The following is an 18,324-nucleotide window of genomic DNA, read 5'->3' on the forward strand; positions in this document are numbered from 1 at the left end:
GTCTTTTTAATAAGATCTCAAATATATGGTCTCAGTACTCTAAGTGACTAAGCTAACTATTGGTGAAAACACTAGAAACAAACTTCAGCAGAACCACCTTAAAAACAAATAACTGGCACATTTGGGAGAAAGGGCAAATGTGAAGTGAGCACAAAGCTTGTAATATCCAGCGCCATATTTTGCTTTCTATCTACATGCTACTCAGTGATGACCTCTGTGTAGCATAAGGCAGGCTCACGTATCCAAAGCAACAGTAAAAGATTTCTAATAGCCTGTCTGTCCAAATAAATATTACCCTCTGGTGCTCAAAGGAGCCGGTGAGTCAGCCGTATTTACAATCACGAGTGCAGTCAACCTGGAGGCCTCTCTGTTTTAATTAGCTAAAAGAAACTTGGTGCAGCTTGACTGACCAGTGCAGGAGACAGTGGTCTACATGAGTGGTGCCAGTGTCAACCCGAGAAAGCTGAGAGGAGCCGGTGAACTGTGGCGGCAGCACATCTTCCCGCCCCCGGCACCTTGGAGTTCCACTGCTAAGTACCAAGGGTCAGGCTTAACAGTGAGGTGATACTCTAATGACCTCAATAAAAAGGCATTTAATTCACACCTTCTCCTCTATGAACTGGTTCACTTTTCACACATGGCCTTTGTAGGTGCCCACGCTACCTCATTCATATCCTCTTGATAACCCCCCCCCCCTTTCCAGCTGTGCACTCCTGTCAAAAAGACTTGTCCTAGATGAAGAACCCCACTGTCCCGCTTTGATCTCACTTTGTTTAGCACTCTGACCAGACCACAGCCCCTCCAATCATCCACAGGTAACAGTCAGAGTTAACAAAATGATAGGAAAATTGCTCCACCTGCTGGTTCACTTGCATTGGAACAAGCAGACAGGAGGGGCTATCAAGATGCAAAGTTTCTCCAGAGTTTATAATTTTGATTTTGTGAAGGTTTCAATGATTTACAGCTGAAATATGAGAGAGTGGTCAAATTCACAATTTCTCACATGCATAAAACATCTCTGTGAATCCGCAACAACAAACACAATAGGTTATGTTTTTTTAACATACTTCCTCCCTCAGGTTGGAATAAACATGTTCAAATCTAACAGTATGCACTTATTTATTTTACAGCCCAGTTTCATCGATGGAGCTAAACCATGGAGTAACAGCAAGTCATAAGAGAACGAAAAGTCTTTGGAAAGCCGTGAAAAAAAAAAAAAGAGGCGCTGGACACATTGAGAAAAAAAAAAAAATTAAACATCAAGATGAATGACAAATAGAGCCCTGCCCTTCTATGATGACCTCTTAAAGACCAATTGTCACGCAGATGTCATCAACGCCAGACTGGGTAGGGCCCTCTGATTGGTCCATGCACAGTAAGCGGCACCATGGCATTGGTCCAGGTGTTTGCCAAAAGGAAGGAGTCTGTCTCGAGCATATACACACACTAATGCAGCAGGTCTTCCGCATTGCCCCACGAGAGATGCGACTTGGCATGATGAATCTAAAGACAGGAGGGAGCAGTCAGTCACAAAGAACATTTTCAGGGGTTTTGTTTTGTTTATTTCTGAGAGGGCGTTCACTGTGACCCTTTTTGCACAGAATAAACAGTACAATATCACTCTTCAGCAGCCAGCAGTCAACTCTTGCAGAGGGAGGCTGATTTCAGTGTAAATTATTGCTTGTCTATGCTCAATATTTGTTTCACTGTTGCCTCCATAATATAATAAATAATTTGAATACTTGGTGAATACACTGCAAAGTGTCTTTGGAGGCTAAAAGCTGTAAAAAAAAAAAAAAAGCCATAAGGCTTCATTGCAAAGCACTTGATTGTACAGATGCAAAGGCAGCTGGTTTACATTATTATGGCAGAAACATACAAGCCCTAAAAATGACTTTAACTCAGGTGAGTACAACACCATATTAAAACTACTTGTAGCAGTGCATGGCAGTACTGAGTACCGGTACTGAAATATGAATCATATCTGTTGTTACTGCCCACATCCATGTACGCTGGGACTCATGGGCTGCCTTTAAAGGCCCCAGTGTACATCACAAGGGCACTGAGGAAGTGGGGCAGCCCCGTCCGGCGACCAGTGTCCAGGTTCACAGACAGCGGCTGCCCTTCTCTCACCATTTCTTGTTCCGAGGCTTCAGTTCCTCTGCAGCGTTCCTCAGGAAAATGTAGTTCTTCTTCTGGGGGTTGTAGTACTCGTGCCCCTGAGAAGTTCAGATTACAAAACGTGAGTGAAGAGCAGCATGCGCCACAGCAGTGAACAAGAAATGCAAGCGCAGGACCTCCTCACCTTTGACCAGTCGTAACTGGAAGCATAGGCAAAGATGTTGCCATTGTGGTTGAAGCAGCAAGCCGTGATGGGCTGGTCAAGCTGCTCTGAGGTCTTCAACTTAGTGCGGGCGTCTTTGTCCCAGAAGCTGAAGCGGCCGTCTGAGCCCACAGTAGCCAGTGTGCCGTGGACGGGATGGAAGGAGATGGCATTCACCTGATCAAAAATGGAAATTAGTAGGTGGGACATGGGGAAACATTAAACCCAGGTCCCTTTAGCTTATTGGGTTTAAGGTGTATAACTCCTCTATTTACTGTCAATCATTTTTCTGTTTCATTTGCTGTTCTTTTACCTTTTATCTTAAATCTTCAACCCTGTTCACCAATTGTCAATTTATATTTTGTTTATTGCCTTCTATGATTCTTCTCTCTATGATTGGTTGGTTTTGTTTTTTAAATGATTGTTAAGCACAGAAACAACCACAGATGCAACTAATTACAATAATTCTACTTTTAGTTGAGCCAGTTACAAAACATCCATCATTTCTGCTTGCATCAAACCTTTGACCAAAAAAAAAAAAGGAAAAAAAAAAACCCTAATAATTCTATATAATTCATTTTAATAGAAATATAACAAAAGAAGTCTTCTTTAAGAGTGCAATAGTTACATTAATGTCACAGTCAACACTGTTTAAGGAATTCATGACAACTTACAGCGTAGATGTCCTGCGGAGTGGTTGTGTTGGTTCCATTGGACCTGTGGCACTTAAAGGTGAAGTTGTCTTTGGCTCTGACAGGAATCGGGGAACACATTCACATCACATTTTGACAGTGACAACTTTTAAATTATGTAAAAATAAAATAATCAAACATGTCTTCACTGGATTAAAGAACAGCAAAGATTTCAAAAACTCAGTCACTTGTATAAAAATTATTTTACACCTGGTGCACATTAGAGGACTTGGGCTGTAGCATGAGCTGCAGATGACTAAAAATCATTCAAACAGTGATCCTTCCAGGTCAGCTTGCTATCCTTGGCTACTGCTCAATACTGGACCACTGTTTCTTTTGCACTGGAGGATTTTAGTTATCAGTATTGCGTTTGATGTTTATGATTCAAAATCGGAGAGACTCCAATCAGTCAGTAACATTAAGGTTATGTCTGTAAACCTCTTACACTTGGGTAAAATCAAACTCAAAATCTGCCCACTTATCCTCTAGAGAGGGGCCAGCAGTAGACACTCACGGGTTTGGAGGGTTGATATAGTGGATGGCCACTCGACCCTCGATGCTTCCCAGTGCAAAGCCTGTGGGTTTGTTCTGCTTGTCCTTGAATATGGCAACGCAACGGTGCTGAAGGAAAAGGACAGAAAAGAACACTGAATCAACAGATAATCACACATAAAAAATCCAGTCTTTTCATATGTTTTAAAGTATGGTTTTATATTTAAGAAGTCAAAGGAAATGGATCTGGATGAACACAGAAAGACCAGGGCGAGTTAGCATTATGTATACAGAGAAATTTTAAAAATAACAACTGTTCACAAAGGAGGAAAATTCACCTGATGTTTGAGAGGAGACTCTATTCTGCGAAACTCAGAAGGCTGGTTCTCCAGCTGGTACACTATCAGACCCCTCTCAGCCGTGGCAACCACTGCCATAGGGTATACCTACATGTAACAGTCAGGGTGGTTATAGGAACACAAAAAAGAAAATCCACATAATCCTCTACTCAGCAAGCATTAAAATTTGTGCCATACTTCTCATAAACCACTTACAACATCTGCACAGTAGCATCTCTCCGGCATCGCCAGAGACATCATGGGATTGGGAGAGCGGGTGTCCCAGAACTGAAGCGAAAAACAGAAGGAAAAGCTGTCCGTTTCTCACTGCGACATTAAAAACCACAGCATGCAGCGTTTTGGCATCTCACATAAGCCTTTACACTCACGGATCTGTGACTCAGAATGAACATTCTGGCTCACATTTCATTTGTTCTTGTAACTCTAAATGCAAAAACTGAATGTCTTTTCAAGCACTGACAGATGCTGAAATGGCTGTTGTACCTTCAGTGTTTTGTCCCAGCTGCCAGTCATGATGCAGCTGTAGTTTGGGGCTTTTATCCAGTGGATTGCTTTGATTGGACCATCATGCTGCAAAGACATATGGTAATAGGTGTAAGATGATTCTACTCTGATTCATTCTGAAGACCAAACAGTTGATTTGGGGTGCTCTCATCCAACCTGTGCAATCTGCATTGCTTGATTGCTGTTAAGATCCCACATCTTTGCTGTTTTATCACAGGAAGCAGTGAAGACTTTACTCCCGTCCTAGTTGAAGAAAATAACACATCATAAATTATTCTGTGGCCCGGCAGACACTATCCATTACAAGGCTTCAGTTACTTTGTATGATGAGACCTACATCACTCCAGCACACATCCAGCACTGGACCTGTGTGCATCTGTTGAGCTTTTGGAACAGTCTGTCCATTGTCCTGCACCTCCCAGCACCGTACCTAAGGTCAGATGATACAGCACGATTGAAATTTGTTTACTTGTGAGCAAACTACAAACTTACTGTTCAGAAATAATCCTTAATGGAAGACAGGTCTGGTGGAGGAATTCTCTGGACTCAGCTGCTACTAACTGAATCCCATATCTTCTAAATTCACTAAATCTAAAGAATTTTAGTCCATTATTACGATGGAATAAGTAACTCACATCGTTGGCCCAGGATCCGCCAATAAGGAAGTTCCCTGGCATGGTGGGGGGACTGAAAGCCAGACAGCTAATGCTGTCATCTGGAGGTGAAGTCACTTCAACATCCTGGAGGACAAGACAGGCAACACACAAGCAAGGACACAACGAATAGTTAACAGAGCTGAACTGAGATATACAGATTAGACTGTGCAGGATTATGGACAATAGGATTATTAGGATTTTTGACAGTTAGCTGGATAATTATCAAGACATTTTAAGGTGAACCCAATACATGAAACTCACTGAACAGATAAATGAAATGCATTCTTAAATTTATAATAGAGGAGAACATGCAAGTTATTGTAAAATCACTATCGTCCATTTGGGTAAATATTATATTATCCTTATATATTTATTATATTTTTACATTTTAAAAATTTATAAATACATGGAAGTTTGTAAACAACAAAAAAAGGACCAAATCAAACGGTCAGCAAAAATAAATTATCTCGACTAAGCTACTGACTGTGAAAAAGTCTACTGAAAACAGAAAACGACATTTAATTTGACAATAAAACAAAATTTGTCATTTGAACACCACAAGGTTCAGCTAAATACAGAATTTGATTAATACAATCAATTAAAGTTGAGCTGATTTTAAATAGATTTGTGTATGGTTTCACTTTTGTAGCAGGCTTGTGATCATCACTTGCAAGTAAATCGGGAACCCTCATCATTCATGTACCAACAAAAAACACTTGCAGTCAGACCACATTTACACCATATGTAAGTGTGTAACAGTATAGAAGCATTGAACACAGCATAAAAGAAAATGACACATCTACCAATACATGAGCACACAAAATGAACAGAGGTTATGTCAATGAATCGACTGCCTCGTGCCCATTTTACACTCTGTACTCATTTTGCTTTTATTTCAAAGTAAGAGGACTGGATAAACTGTTACTGTTAGATAAATTAACCCATGATTAATAAATCAGTCCTCATTTTCTTGAAATTAAAATTGAAGAACCAAATTACTTGGGTAACAAGATTATTTTTGAACTGATAAAAAAATGTGGCTCTGAAGTAAAAGTCAACATTCCTGTGTCAGCATTTTTATGATATCATGACAGTTTATGACAACCATGTCAAAAGTCGGCTGGTTTACCTTCATTGGATTATGACTGTCTGTGGTTGTGTTTCCGAAGACACCGGTCCCTCCCGTTCCGAACCCGGCGTTTGTCCCAAATATACTCATAGTGCATTCCTAAAGGTACGCCTGCCAGAGAAGACAGATGCATAAATCTTATTAAAAGCAAAATTATGAGTGATGCACAATAGCTAACGCAAACAAACTGGATTGCCGAAATCTAAAATATCGAAGGCGTGCAAAGCTAAGTGGCTAACGCGAGAGCACTTAAATACATCAAATTACTTTGGCTACAAGACCATAACCATATGGCTAAGCTTAACACTAATGACGCAGGTGCATTTTTTGGATAAGTTAATTTAACGGAGGTAGTTAATCCAAAATACCTGAGACTTGACAAGACGTAGATCGACAGCTAATGTCAACGCTAACTGGCTATAAACTAGCTGCGTGTCACTTACTGCTGCTAGTGAGGAAATAACCACGTAGCTGATAAACAACGTTGCTGTATAAGGGCAGCGTATGAAATCTGAACATATATATATGTATATATACTGCTATAAGCTAATGTGCGAGTGAGAAAATAAATGTGACAAACGTTGGATAATTCAACGATAGCTAATGTTAGCTCGACCACTCACATCACTAAAGCTGGTCACATTAGCTACAAGACTAAAAACTTTCCCGTGCAAAAACATTTTCACACACCACATCTAAACGCTGTATCATCAACGGTACCGTCTCATAACTACGTACGTGAGCATACATACCTCAGATTTATTAAACTGAGCTATAAGCTTGTAGCGCTGAAAATGTTAAAACAATTTGCGGCAACAAAAATGTGGCGCTTGTTCCTCGATGTGTCACCGTTTGATGACGTCACAGCCCTGGTAAAAGCGTGCAATTTCAAGAGTAAACGCTTGGTGGCAGTACATGGCAGAAGTTGACATTATTCTTTATTTTAAGGTTGTTGTAACTGCATGTGGAGTATTTATTTTAACTGGGCTACTCATATCTTTTTCTTAAATAGTAGTACTAAAACAGCATTATTACTCATTGTGCTTTCCAATACTGGTAATAACCAAGCCTATTATTCACATAGCTTGAATGCAAAATTGAATTTAAGTTGATCAACAATAAGGTGAAATTAGGTGAAAATTGAGATAAAAAGTTGAATAAAATAGAAATATAAGCTAAATAAAAATACAATATACAGAGAATATAAAACTAAACATTTCAATAAGAAAGCCGGTTTTAGCATATAGCAGCATAAATATGCATGTGCAAGTGTGTGCAAGTATGAGGTAGTCCAGGAAAGTAGTCCTTAATATTGCACTTGTGGTATTGCACTTGTAGGAATGAATTATTATTGTTGCACTGAGTCAGTCTAGCGCACATTCAGCAGTTGAATAGAATATGTTGCGTGAATTAAATGCAGTACATCACAGAGGCTGAAAAGTGTCTGACTGTGCAGCAGCGAAACTACACAATGATGCTGCTGAGACATGATGTACAACCTCCTTCAGTTCTGATGAGTGGGACGATGATGTGGCTGAGTAGACTGTCAGCTAGAAGACCTTTTGTCATGCATCCATTCTACTGAAGAGTTCTTAAGCAAAATAGATCTTTTACAGCCTTAAATTGTTAGTCTTACAGCGGTAGTGAGGTTAGTAATTGTTTAGAGTGCATAGCAAGGTCCCTTGCTGTTTATATGAACCAATGAGCCAATGAGACCTCTGCTGGGAGAAAAAGTCATCTTATGTGAAAATGTATGTTGCTCATGGAAATTTGAATGTGCCCTTTTATCTGATTTCTGGGTTGTTTTGGTGGTCTATTTACAGAGACAGAAGTTGAAAACATCAATAAACTGACATTTCAGTTTGTGGCTATAACACATTAACTTCCTTCCTTGAGTTTGATGTGCTGATCCAATCACTGCTGCCCTTAGACCTGAGTAAAGCACAAGTACAATCTGTACTTCAGTGTTAGATTTGTTCTTTGTCATTAACTGCCCCATTCCCACCCCCAGTAACACCCTGTTAAAGTAGTCCTAGTAGTACTTAACACATTGTTAGTAATTCGTTGGCATGTGTGTTCATGTGCCTCTGCTGCTGCTGCTACTGCTGCTTATCACTCAATCCCCTGCACCACAAGTTTATTGTTTGAGTTCAAAGATGTTCAAAGAGGAGATCAGGGGATTTTTCCTTCATTGCTTTTAGAGTCTAAAATTTAGACTGATCTTTTAGCTGTGTTGAAGTACATCCGTGTGCACAGGCTGGAGATAAAGTGACAATGAATTAATGTTAAGTTACATCCAAATCTATTGTAAGGAACATGGCATTTGAAAATAAGATGGCCTTTAATGTTAGAAGCAAGAGATTGGTGTAGACCACAAGTGGGCGGACAGCCTTTCTGGCTGCCTGGCAAGACTTCAAAATCAAGTAAGATGTGCTAATGAGGCATTTACGATTAGACTCCACTTTCATCAGTGTCCAAACAAGCTTATCCAAACATAAAGGTCTGCACTGATGGGGTACTTGGGTTTGAAAGGTCTACACCCCACCGGTCTTATTACCAAGACAGAGAAGTGCACTTCACACTGATCTTCTTGTCACTGACTCACCCCCACACCACTCTCCCAATCTTTCCAAACATGGTTTATCCCATTCTGAACCACTCCCGCCCCTCCCCTGACACAGCACCTCAATAAAATCCACTCCAAAGTTGCCATGAAGGGGAGCGCACGTCCGTATCACTCCAAGGCAGCGCGCTACTACAGATGATGAGTGAATGAATGATGTTTTGAGTTGGTAGTGAATAACGTGAAGTGCATCTTACTCCCGCCTCAAGTCAGAAAACTCTTTACGCGTCTTTCGACTGGCTAGAGCCGCGCGTAACGCTTGGATAAAATGGTGTCAAGCGCCTTGGCGATCATAATGACCCTCCTGTGGTGGGGTTACTGCGTGCTGGCCTCGCAGGTCGCCTTCTCCAACTTCTCCGTGGACAACGAAGTGCGCTCCAGCTTCATCCAGCGGCGGCTGCGGAGCCAAGAGCGCAGGGAGATGCAGCGGGAGATCCTCTCCATCCTGGGGCTTCCGCATCGTCCGCGGCCGCACGTCCACACCAAACACAACGCTGCCCCGATGTTCATGCTGGACCTGTACAATACCATCTCCACCGGTCCAGAGCCGTCCGGATTTTCTTACTACAAGCCTGTTTTACCGTCCCAGGTGTCTCCAATGGTGACCCCGCAGGACAGCCGCTTCCTAGATGACGCAGACATGGTGATGAGCTTTGTCAATCTTGGTAAGTTTACACTTTATGAAGACAAACACCGAGTGGTAACGTGATTTTTCCGGAGTATGTTAGACACACTGAGTGTATAGCGGCACATTGGAACATTTGATTTCGTGATATTTAACTCTTCTTTGAGGACATATTTTAAGGATGGAGATTAAAGTTCCCCAAGATCTGCAACTCCTTTATCACCAGTATCCACCATATATCTCTACAGGGACTTGATTTGCTGTGATCATGTTTTCTTTATAGAATAAACTGAAGACTCAAGTGTGGTGTGTGTTAAGTGTGTGAAAATCAGTGTCTCTGACACTGTGGCTTATAGGTCACTTGAAATCCAGCATTATGCATTCCTAGCTGTAAATGTTATGACAACATGCCTGTATCCGATTACACCAGAATCCCTTCAAAGCTCCAGGGGGGAGAAGCTTTCGTATGGCTTTGTTTCACATGACTAGGAATTAAATGGGAATTTCTAACCCCGTAGGGAGTGAGAGACAAGTCGACCAAGATACAAACTGCATCAAAACATGCTGTTTGCTGTAGTCATCTCTCTTACTGCAGGCGCCTCTCCTGCCTTTGTGTGCAGTTTGTATGTTTGTTTGGGGGGGCATATATCGCAGGGGTCACAGGTGGGAGCTGGGGCTCACTCAAGACATTATTGAATTTATAAAAGGCAAATCCTGCCTTTGTTTCCTTTGGAGATCCTACAGCGGCTCTGATATCACTATGGTGAAACAGCAGACGGCATGGTGCCTGTGGCTCTTATCCGGATGTGGTTGCATCCAAAACCAACCCTTGTCTCAATGCCCCTATCCTGCCTCAGTGCTTATGGGTCATGAAAAGATGCGTCTCCAAGAAACTGTTAACCTCTCTGTCCACTTGTATGTGACCGAGACTGAACTGAAGCCTTTAGGTCAGGATCCGTTCAGAGTCGATCAGCCCTACGTGCAGTTAATACAAAGCATTTGGAGAAAAAAATCTAAAGGATAACATTTATGTCCCCATTTGTGAATTTTTAACTAACAGTCTTTAGCTAATGAGATCGTTTTTGAAAACTCGTAGCAGATTTGTGTGGTTCCACATCTGAAGAGTTTGATTATGAAGAGGAAGGAGGGAAAATTATTACTCTCTCTCGGGCCCACCACGGCCTCCTGGGCTGATTATTGGTGGAGTTTTTAGCTGGGGCTCCCACATTTTGCCAGAGTTGACACTATCTTGGTGGTCCCAAGATGACTGCTTTAAGATCAAACTGGATTATGGTATTTCCCTTCCAAAGACCACAGCTTCCAGTGTGAGGGGGAGCTGCTGTTGAGCTCCCCTGTCCCACCTCCTGGTCCACCCGGGTATGTCCTGCAGATGGACAGGCTTTAGAATAGTGTTATCATTCACTCAGTAGTGAGTCAAGCCCTCTTTTTCGTTTGTTCATCTGTGTAGTCGAAATGTAAAGTCTACATACGTATACCACATCACTGCACACATGCTGACATACATACAGGGCTGCATATGTTTCTTTGTGCTAAAATGCCAAACCACAGTGGAATCAGAATCACCAGCAGGCAGCATTCGTCTCATTGTCATGCAGCATTACACAAGGCAGCCGCTATCCCACTGCACATTCTGCTTATAAAGAAATAGACTGAATGTAGTGCAGAGGCCTGACTTTGCACTCAGTCTTATCAGTTGTAGCTGTTCTCCGTTCTGCTACTTGTCATGTCGGCCGGCTGTTTACTTCTGCTGAAATCTTTGCCTGGAGACGTGTACACATGCATTCAGTATGGGACCGCAACACACCTGCAGAGCATGGGAAAAGGCTTAATGACCAGAAATGTCACTGGCTTTCATTAGAATAGAAAGAGTGCACAATGTTCTCCTAACACAGAGAGGAATGGCTGAGTCGCTGAAGAACAGAAAGTGTATTGTGTGTTTTTGAGAACAAGCGGGAAGAAATGTTTTTATCCTGCTAAGCTGATCTGTAGGAAGCATAAGGAGATCACACTGGGAATTTCTTTTGCCTCACCAGAAAATCTCATTTACTGTCTCATTATTTAAACATTCATGTGCAACATAATTCCAGTCTGAAGCCTGCAGTGCAGTTGCACGGCGGCATCCGCTGATGAGACACTTTAAGCCCATCTTTGTCTTTTAAATCTTGTGCAGAATAAGTGAGTACATTTTAAACTCACTTTGTTATCAGTGCTTACATTCTCAAGGAGATTTATGCATCGGTGCAAAAGCACCCATGTCGAATGATCTGCAAGGAGACAGCTTAAGCAATGTTGTCAAACTTGTCAGCACATGCAGGCATTCATAAATTTGAAAGGGCAGAAAATGTTGACAGTCAAAGATTTACAACTTTAATCAGTTAAAGTCTGAACTTGATAGAATAGAATGTCATGTCTATTTTATTTATATGTATAACCCAATGTCACAAATCACAAATTTGACAGTCTGTGCAGTGTACAACATCCATACAAGAAAGAAAAGCAGATATGCAGTAGATGTTTTGTGTACAGCACAGAATAGAAAATTCGACCAACACAGAATGACATAAATAATAAATAAGGCAGTTAATTCACGCTCTCATCATCACTTTTCATCATTTTGTTTTTGTACAGACATTCTGACAAATCTTTACCACCCATGCTGTTTTGTAAAACAAAAAACTACTATAAAATTGCAGTAAGTTAATGATAGGTCCATGGCTGTGTGGCCCTGCGGTGTGAGGAGTAATCTAAAGTGTTGAAATGCCTCCCAGAGGGAAGTTTGCATATCTGAGGTCTGATCTCTGCAGCTAATGGCCCCTAACGTAAACACACCGAGTCCTTACAAGCAATTATTGCTTTCATAAAAACACCCCTCGTTCCCTTCCAGCATTTAATTGCGGTTAAACAAATGACTAGCAGTGTTCAGAATGCACTGCTGCTCTTAACGACAAACGGCTTGAGCGTGTTTTTGCGTCGTGTGCTCCATGTGTGTGTGTGTGTGTGTGTGTTTGACTTTGCGCTGAAACAATAGTGGACCATCGGGAGGGAACACGGGGTGATGTCATGACGATGAGGTCATGGTGTACGCCAGTAGGCAGGATGTGTTTAAGGTGGCTAATCGCTGCTCCGCTCTGCACACCTTCACCAGAGTCCTCCGCCGTTCTTTCCAAGGACAAACACATTGACTAATGCTGTAAAAACACGACACTGGAAAGCTTCAGGAAGCTTAGGGGTCTTTCTGACCACCGTTCTCCTGGAAAGTCTGAGTGCTGGAGAGCCTCAGCTGGTTCAGGGCTGGTCGGAAACCCCACAGTGCCACCAGCTACTGCTGCTTTACTTCATGTGAGATCACGGTATGGCGATACATGGCAAAATGATCAGGGAGGTGTGGGTGGTACAGACTCTGGTAGTTAAGTCACATGAATTTGTGTGTCTCTCTATACTTTATATGACTGTGTTTATAAAAGCACACTGGCTGCTGCGGTTTTCCGGGCAGTGCCTTAACAGGCCTTTTCTTGTGGTCAGCACATGTGTGCAATTTAAACAGGGAGCCATACTGAGCCCAAAGTGTGTTTTTTCTCCCCCCACATTGGCATGTATGGCAGACTCGACTCAAGTGATGTTTAGATCAATCACTTTGCCCGTGGAAGCAGGATTTTTCCTATTTCTGACATTGTGCCTCCGAGATGTGGCCAGGGTGTCACACATCAGAGAATCGTTTGATTTAGCGACATTTTTGACAGATATGCAGCCCCTGACTGGTTTAACATCTGATTTTACTCACAGCGGTTTGCCTTCCCCTCAGATGTACATACTTTCCCTTTGTTGGAAGCATTATTTGAGTTTGTGCGTGTGTCCGTGTGTGAGCTAATGCAGACAGCAAGAAACCATTTATCATTGTGGTTCTGCATCAAAGCACCAATAAAATCCGAGATACTTTACCACCTCTTTCCTCTTCTCTTTCTCTTTGTTTCTTTGTAATAGTTGATCAGGATCAGGATCTTCTGTACCTGCAGCACAGAAGAGAATTTCGATTCGACCTTTCCCGTATTCCAGAGGGAGAAGCTGTGACAGCAGCAGAGTTTAGGATTTATAAAGATCTCATCCAGAAAAGCTACGACAACGAAACATTCATAGTCAGTGTCTACCAGGTCCTGCAGGAGTCTCCAAACAGGTACATCTCAAAGTTTACAAAAATTCTTTAACTGCTGCTTGCCCTTGAATTGCTTTATCATGTATCACGTGCATCAGCTCATGCTCCTCAGCAGGATCGGTTCACTCAAATTCCAAACTAAAACTGACCTCTAACTGTTTTTGTTTCACTTTGTTCTGGTTTTTTAGATGTCTGATGTCTAATGCACCCTAATGCACATATGCAGCTTCACGAGCAGCTCTTTGAAGCTTTGCTTCAGTGTGCCCAGCAATGCTTAGAGCTAAATGCTAAGCACGGTCATATTCTCGCAGTTATGTCCACAAGTCCACTTGGACTTGCAGGAATTCAGTCATAATCCTCATCCTGCGCAAATGAAGAGATTAAGAAGTAATAGTTAAAGGAGAAATTAATGTCTGCACCAAATTTCATGGTAATCTATCAAGATGTCATTTCACTAAATACACCTTTCTCCTTCATGGTGAATTCTGCAAAGTCAGGAACAAACAAAACGTTTGTGCCAAACCATCAGATGTTGAGATATTTCACTGTGAAGACTCTGACCTGCTGGTGACACTAGAGGAGAAATCCAGTCACTAGCTAAACAAGCTAAAAAAAAAAAAAAATCAGCCTCCTGGTGGTGCTAGAGGAAAAGTCCGGGACTCACTGAAGTCATCGGACTCTTCGTCTAGGCGCATTGAATGTCCGTTGAAGATTTCGCAGCAATCTGCCCCGATGGTTGTTGAGATATTTTGGTCTGCACCACCCATTCTTCAGATTGACCAATATTGCTTTCTAGGGAACCGCTCTGCTAAAAATTCAACAACACTGTGACTTCTCAGAAACTGTGTTCCCACTGCTCTGGATAATCCCCCCAAGCTGTTTCTTCAATACAAACTAGTTGCAGGTGAATGTTTTACAAATGATTCTTAAGTACCGTGAGCTCTGCCAATGAAAATCCACTCGCCTCTGTTTAAAATATTGCATTAAATAAATCCAAATGTATCTGCATGGCTAGTATTAGTTCTTTTTAAATTTAAAGCACTTTTCAAACCATCCTCCATGTCTTCATAGCAAATGGTTTCATTGCTACATATGATTATCCTCTTATGACAGGGACACAGCATGAGCAGTGTGGTTGGTTGGTTAAACAAACACCTCATGCTGCTGTGTGTTTTTCAGTGAAAACTGGTCGTTAGGCTGCCGTACGTGCACACAGATCTGTCTGCTTCGGTCGTGTCTGTCTGCATTTTCCCAACAAGTTATTTCTGCATATGTTGGTGTCAGCACCGATGCTGTTTACACAGACATTAGTGTCAATTACAGAAACACAGTGGTTCTCTCCAGAGCAAGTTTACTCTCACCCAGTCAGAAGAGGACAGTCCCCAAGAGACCTGCATTTATAACACACTGCTCCCACCGCAAGTAACACTCTCAACCCTCAAGACGTCAGTTTTCCCTCTTTCTCTTTCAGAGGTGGTTATCCCATCCGTGTTTCTGTCTGTCTGTGTTTTGTCTGTCAGTGCGCCAGCTTCTGTGTTATGCTCACACTGTTTTCTTGTTTCAAACAACATCTCAAATAGGATAATTAGACTCACACACACACACAGCTCTCTCCCCTCTCACAAATCAAAGGTCTGCCACCCACGTTATAAACCCGCTTGACTCTGCCTGCCCGGGAGACATGAGTGAGCAGGAGGAGTCGTGTGCAGGCAGTAGATTTAAGTGTTTCGTCGGTGACAGCGGGGCTGACGACGGTGTTAAGGACAACACCATTGTCATTCACAGACACACAAAGGCCACGCCACACAGACGAGCAGGCGGCAGGACTAAAGAGAGACGTCTGCCTGAGGGTCTGAAACTCTGTAAACAAAGCTATCGTCTGGGAAATCTGCCCTGAAGACGACACTTATCACAGTTTTCTTCTGAGATGTTAAGAAACGGATGATGACTGTTCACTGTGGGTGGATTCATGATTAAAGGGACTTATGCTGGAGGTCTAAGGTTTCATTAAAATGATTTTGAATAGTTTATTGTTACAGTTTATTATTTGCAATGTGTCGTTTCATCAGTAGCTTACTATGAAAGATGAGGGTTGTTGTTCTGATTTGCACATTTACTTATCCTCATTCTGTGTGTTTACAGCGCAGTCAGAAATGGTCCAGACAGTCACACATTTTCTGTTGTATAGACTCAACCACAAACAGCTGCTACGAGATTAAACAGATGCCTCTCAACTTTAATTTGAAGTCATTTATATCCACATCTGATGAGCAATGTAGGAACTGTAGTCCCCTTTTTAAATATGAACTGAACTGGAAAAATTTTAGGTGAGAGGCTACAACATAATTGTACTATATTCAGACTTTGTGTTTTATATTTGGTTCCTTTGCAACCACCGACACCAACACTGCAGCCTTATCAAATATTTTTCTTGTTTCTTACCTTCAGTCTGGTGTTCAGCAAATGAAAAACATTCTCAGTTGGACTGAGATCAGGTGTCTGACTAATCAACAGCATTCCAACGTTTGGTCATAAAACTCTTGGTTGCCTTATATATATTATTTTCCTGCTGCACTGGGGATGTGGATAAAATGATTTATGATTGCCGCACTGTTGCTGGAGTTTATATGCAAACACCTCCAAACCCAAGACTAAAACTAAACACTAAAATGATTTTAGTGTGTTGGTCTACTTAGCCAAAATGTTGGTCATAAACAAATCGTCCTAATACTTTCTAATTGCACTGTAGCTATCGCTGGACCACACATGCAGTTTTGGTTTTTTTCTTTAGCCTATTGAGTACTAAACAGTTTATGTCATGTGTATGACAGCTAACAATTTTCCTATGCATACCACCTGCTTTTTGATTGTTTTCATACTCTCCAGACAGCCACTGCTTTCCTTTAATTTCAGGAATGAAAATCAGTTTTCCGAAACTTGAAAGCACGAGATGGATAACAAATCACACTGGACATTTCATCACTGTAGCATTGTATCAAACTTATGTTTTCATTTTGTGGAAACATATCTGCTAGTAGCAACTGCTGAAAGTCTTTGATGTTGTGTCCAAGGAACATTTGGAGTATTTCAGTGTGCGGCCAAACGAGGATACTCCGCTGAAAACATGTTCCACACTCCATGTCTTGAGCCTTGAACTGCCTTGTAATTGATTACATTCTGTCCTTTCCTCAGTGAAGTAGAGCTCTTGCTGCTCGAGCAGCGAGAAGTGTGGGCTGCAGAGGAGGGCTGGCTGGCCTTTGACCTGACTGCCACCGGCAACCTCTGGCTGGGCAACCCTGAGCAGAACCTCGGCCTGCACTTGGTCCTGGAGGACCGCCACGGTCAGTCCCTAACATGGGGAGGCATTTATAACTGCAACAACTGCAAGAATACAGTCTTTGCCTGGAGTAATGTTTTAATGCTTTTTAAACCCCTTGGTTAATGATTGTAGAGCTTTAAGTTATGATTGTAGCTGTTGTGGTCTTATCAGGATAAACAATGTGTGTTGTCATCTTCAGTGATTGTTTGAGACCTTTATTAGTTTTACTCAACTTGACTCCCTTTTTAGGTCAGAGGACGAACCCTCGAGTGGCGGGGCTTGTGACGGGCAGTAGACCTCAGGACAAGCAGCCCTTCATGGTCGCCTTTTTCAGAGCCAACGAGGTGCGCTTTCGCAGCATCCGTTCTGCCCACGGCCACAAGGGACGCCACTATAACCGCTCCAAACCCCAGAGGACTGTCCAAGATGCACTAAGGGCAGTGGAGGCTGCAGCAGGTGCCCGAAACCTTCAGATGTCACCATTGTAAACTCTAGTCATGGTTTTGATACCTGGACTTTCACACTTCTGCGTAGTCACACTTGCATGTTTTTAATTCCAGATAACCCTGGCATCTCTAAAGAGGGATGTAAAAAGCACGAGCTTTATGTCAGTTTCAGAGATTTGGGATGGCAGGTACAATTCAGAACTTGATCTTATTTTGATCTTATTTTATTTCCAAAAGTGACAATTAACTGACAACTGCCTGTGGTTTTCAGGACTGGATCATAGCGCCTGAGGGCTATGCAGCGTACTACTGTGAGGGAGAATGTGCCTTTCCTCTCAACTCCTACATGAATGCCACCAATCACGCGATTGTGCAAACTCTGGTAAGTCTCGAACAGCCCCAGATGACAGGGACTTTCACTACAACCTCCTCCACTTTCTGTGAGGACTGATTAATGCTTCCTCTAACCGCAGGTGCACTTTATCAACCCGGACACGGTTCCCAAGCCCTGCTGTGCCCCCACTCAGCTCCACGGCATCTCTGTGCTATACTTTGACGACAGTTCCAATGTCATCCTCAAGAAGTACCGCAACATGGTGGTCAGAGCCTGTGGCTGCCACTGACCGCTAGTAACCCCTCCTGCGATCCGGAGGGACACTTAAGAAAGGCCGTATTGAACTGTTGTTGTGACCAGCAGCTGAGCCTCCCATGCAGTAGTAACCACTACCACAAACCATTTAGAACTATCAGTCACAGAGGAAGGTTGAACAAAACTTTTGTTTCCCTTTACTTGAGTCTAAAAAAAGTGCACTAACTGAACTGTGGATTTACCTCAGAGACTCAAACAAAACACGCAGTAAAACACACAAAGTTAAAGCTATGTTCCCTAATATGCCACACATACGTATCTGTGTATGAATTATCTGGTGACGATCAGGGATCAGAATATACAACATTGCCTGGGTGGAAATGTACCTTTGGTGAC

At 42.3% G+C, this 18,324-nt stretch overlaps 2 protein-coding genes across 4 annotated transcripts; one reads left to right on the top strand and one right to left on the bottom strand.

Annotated features, from left to right (window-relative positions):
• Positions 1 to 1,102: 1,102 nt before the first annotated feature.
• rae1 (ribonucleic acid export 1) lies at positions 1,103 to 7,064 on the bottom strand. Of its 3 annotated transcripts, XM_046384604.1 has the most exons (13): positions 6,908 to 7,064; positions 6,156 to 6,266; positions 5,006 to 5,110; positions 4,708 to 4,800; positions 4,527 to 4,613; positions 4,350 to 4,436; positions 4,062 to 4,133; positions 3,846 to 3,953; positions 3,530 to 3,636; positions 2,998 to 3,073; positions 2,306 to 2,500; positions 2,134 to 2,219; positions 1,103 to 1,503 (listed from the first exon to the last, which is right to left on the bottom strand). In XM_046384604.1, coding segments are annotated over exons 2-13 (1,107 nt in total). In that variant the 5' UTR covers positions 6,246 to 6,266; positions 6,908 to 7,064; the 3' UTR covers positions 1,103 to 1,502. The 3 variants fall into 3 exon arrangements, with proteins under 3 accessions (XP_046240560.1, XP_046240558.1, XP_046240559.1); XM_046384602.1 differs by lacking the exon at positions 1,103 to 1,503 and having other exon boundaries at positions 2,130 to 2,219; XM_046384603.1 differs by lacking the exons at positions 1,103 to 1,503; positions 6,908 to 7,064 and adding an exon at positions 6,846 to 6,864 and having other exon boundaries at positions 2,130 to 2,219.
• Positions 7,065 to 8,616: 1,552 nt separating this feature from the next.
• Positions 8,617 to 18,233, top strand: LOC124056799 (bone morphogenetic protein 7-like). Its single transcript, XM_046384609.1, has 7 exons — positions 8,617 to 9,443; positions 13,406 to 13,595; positions 16,767 to 16,915; positions 17,143 to 17,349; positions 17,454 to 17,527; positions 17,611 to 17,721; positions 17,813 to 18,233. The coding sequence occupies exons 1-7, from the start codon at positions 9,047 to 9,049 to the stop codon at positions 17,960 to 17,962; spliced, it is 1,278 nt and encodes a 425-aa protein (XP_046240565.1). The 5' UTR covers positions 8,617 to 9,046; the 3' UTR covers positions 17,963 to 18,233.
• Positions 18,234 to 18,324: the final 91 nt, after the last annotated feature.

The sequence above is a fragment of the Scatophagus argus genome, chromosome 3, assembly GCF_020382885.2.
Source record: "Scatophagus argus isolate fScaArg1 chromosome 3, fScaArg1.pri, whole genome shotgun sequence".
Taxonomy (NCBI): domain Eukaryota; kingdom Metazoa; phylum Chordata; class Actinopteri; family Scatophagidae; genus Scatophagus; species Scatophagus argus.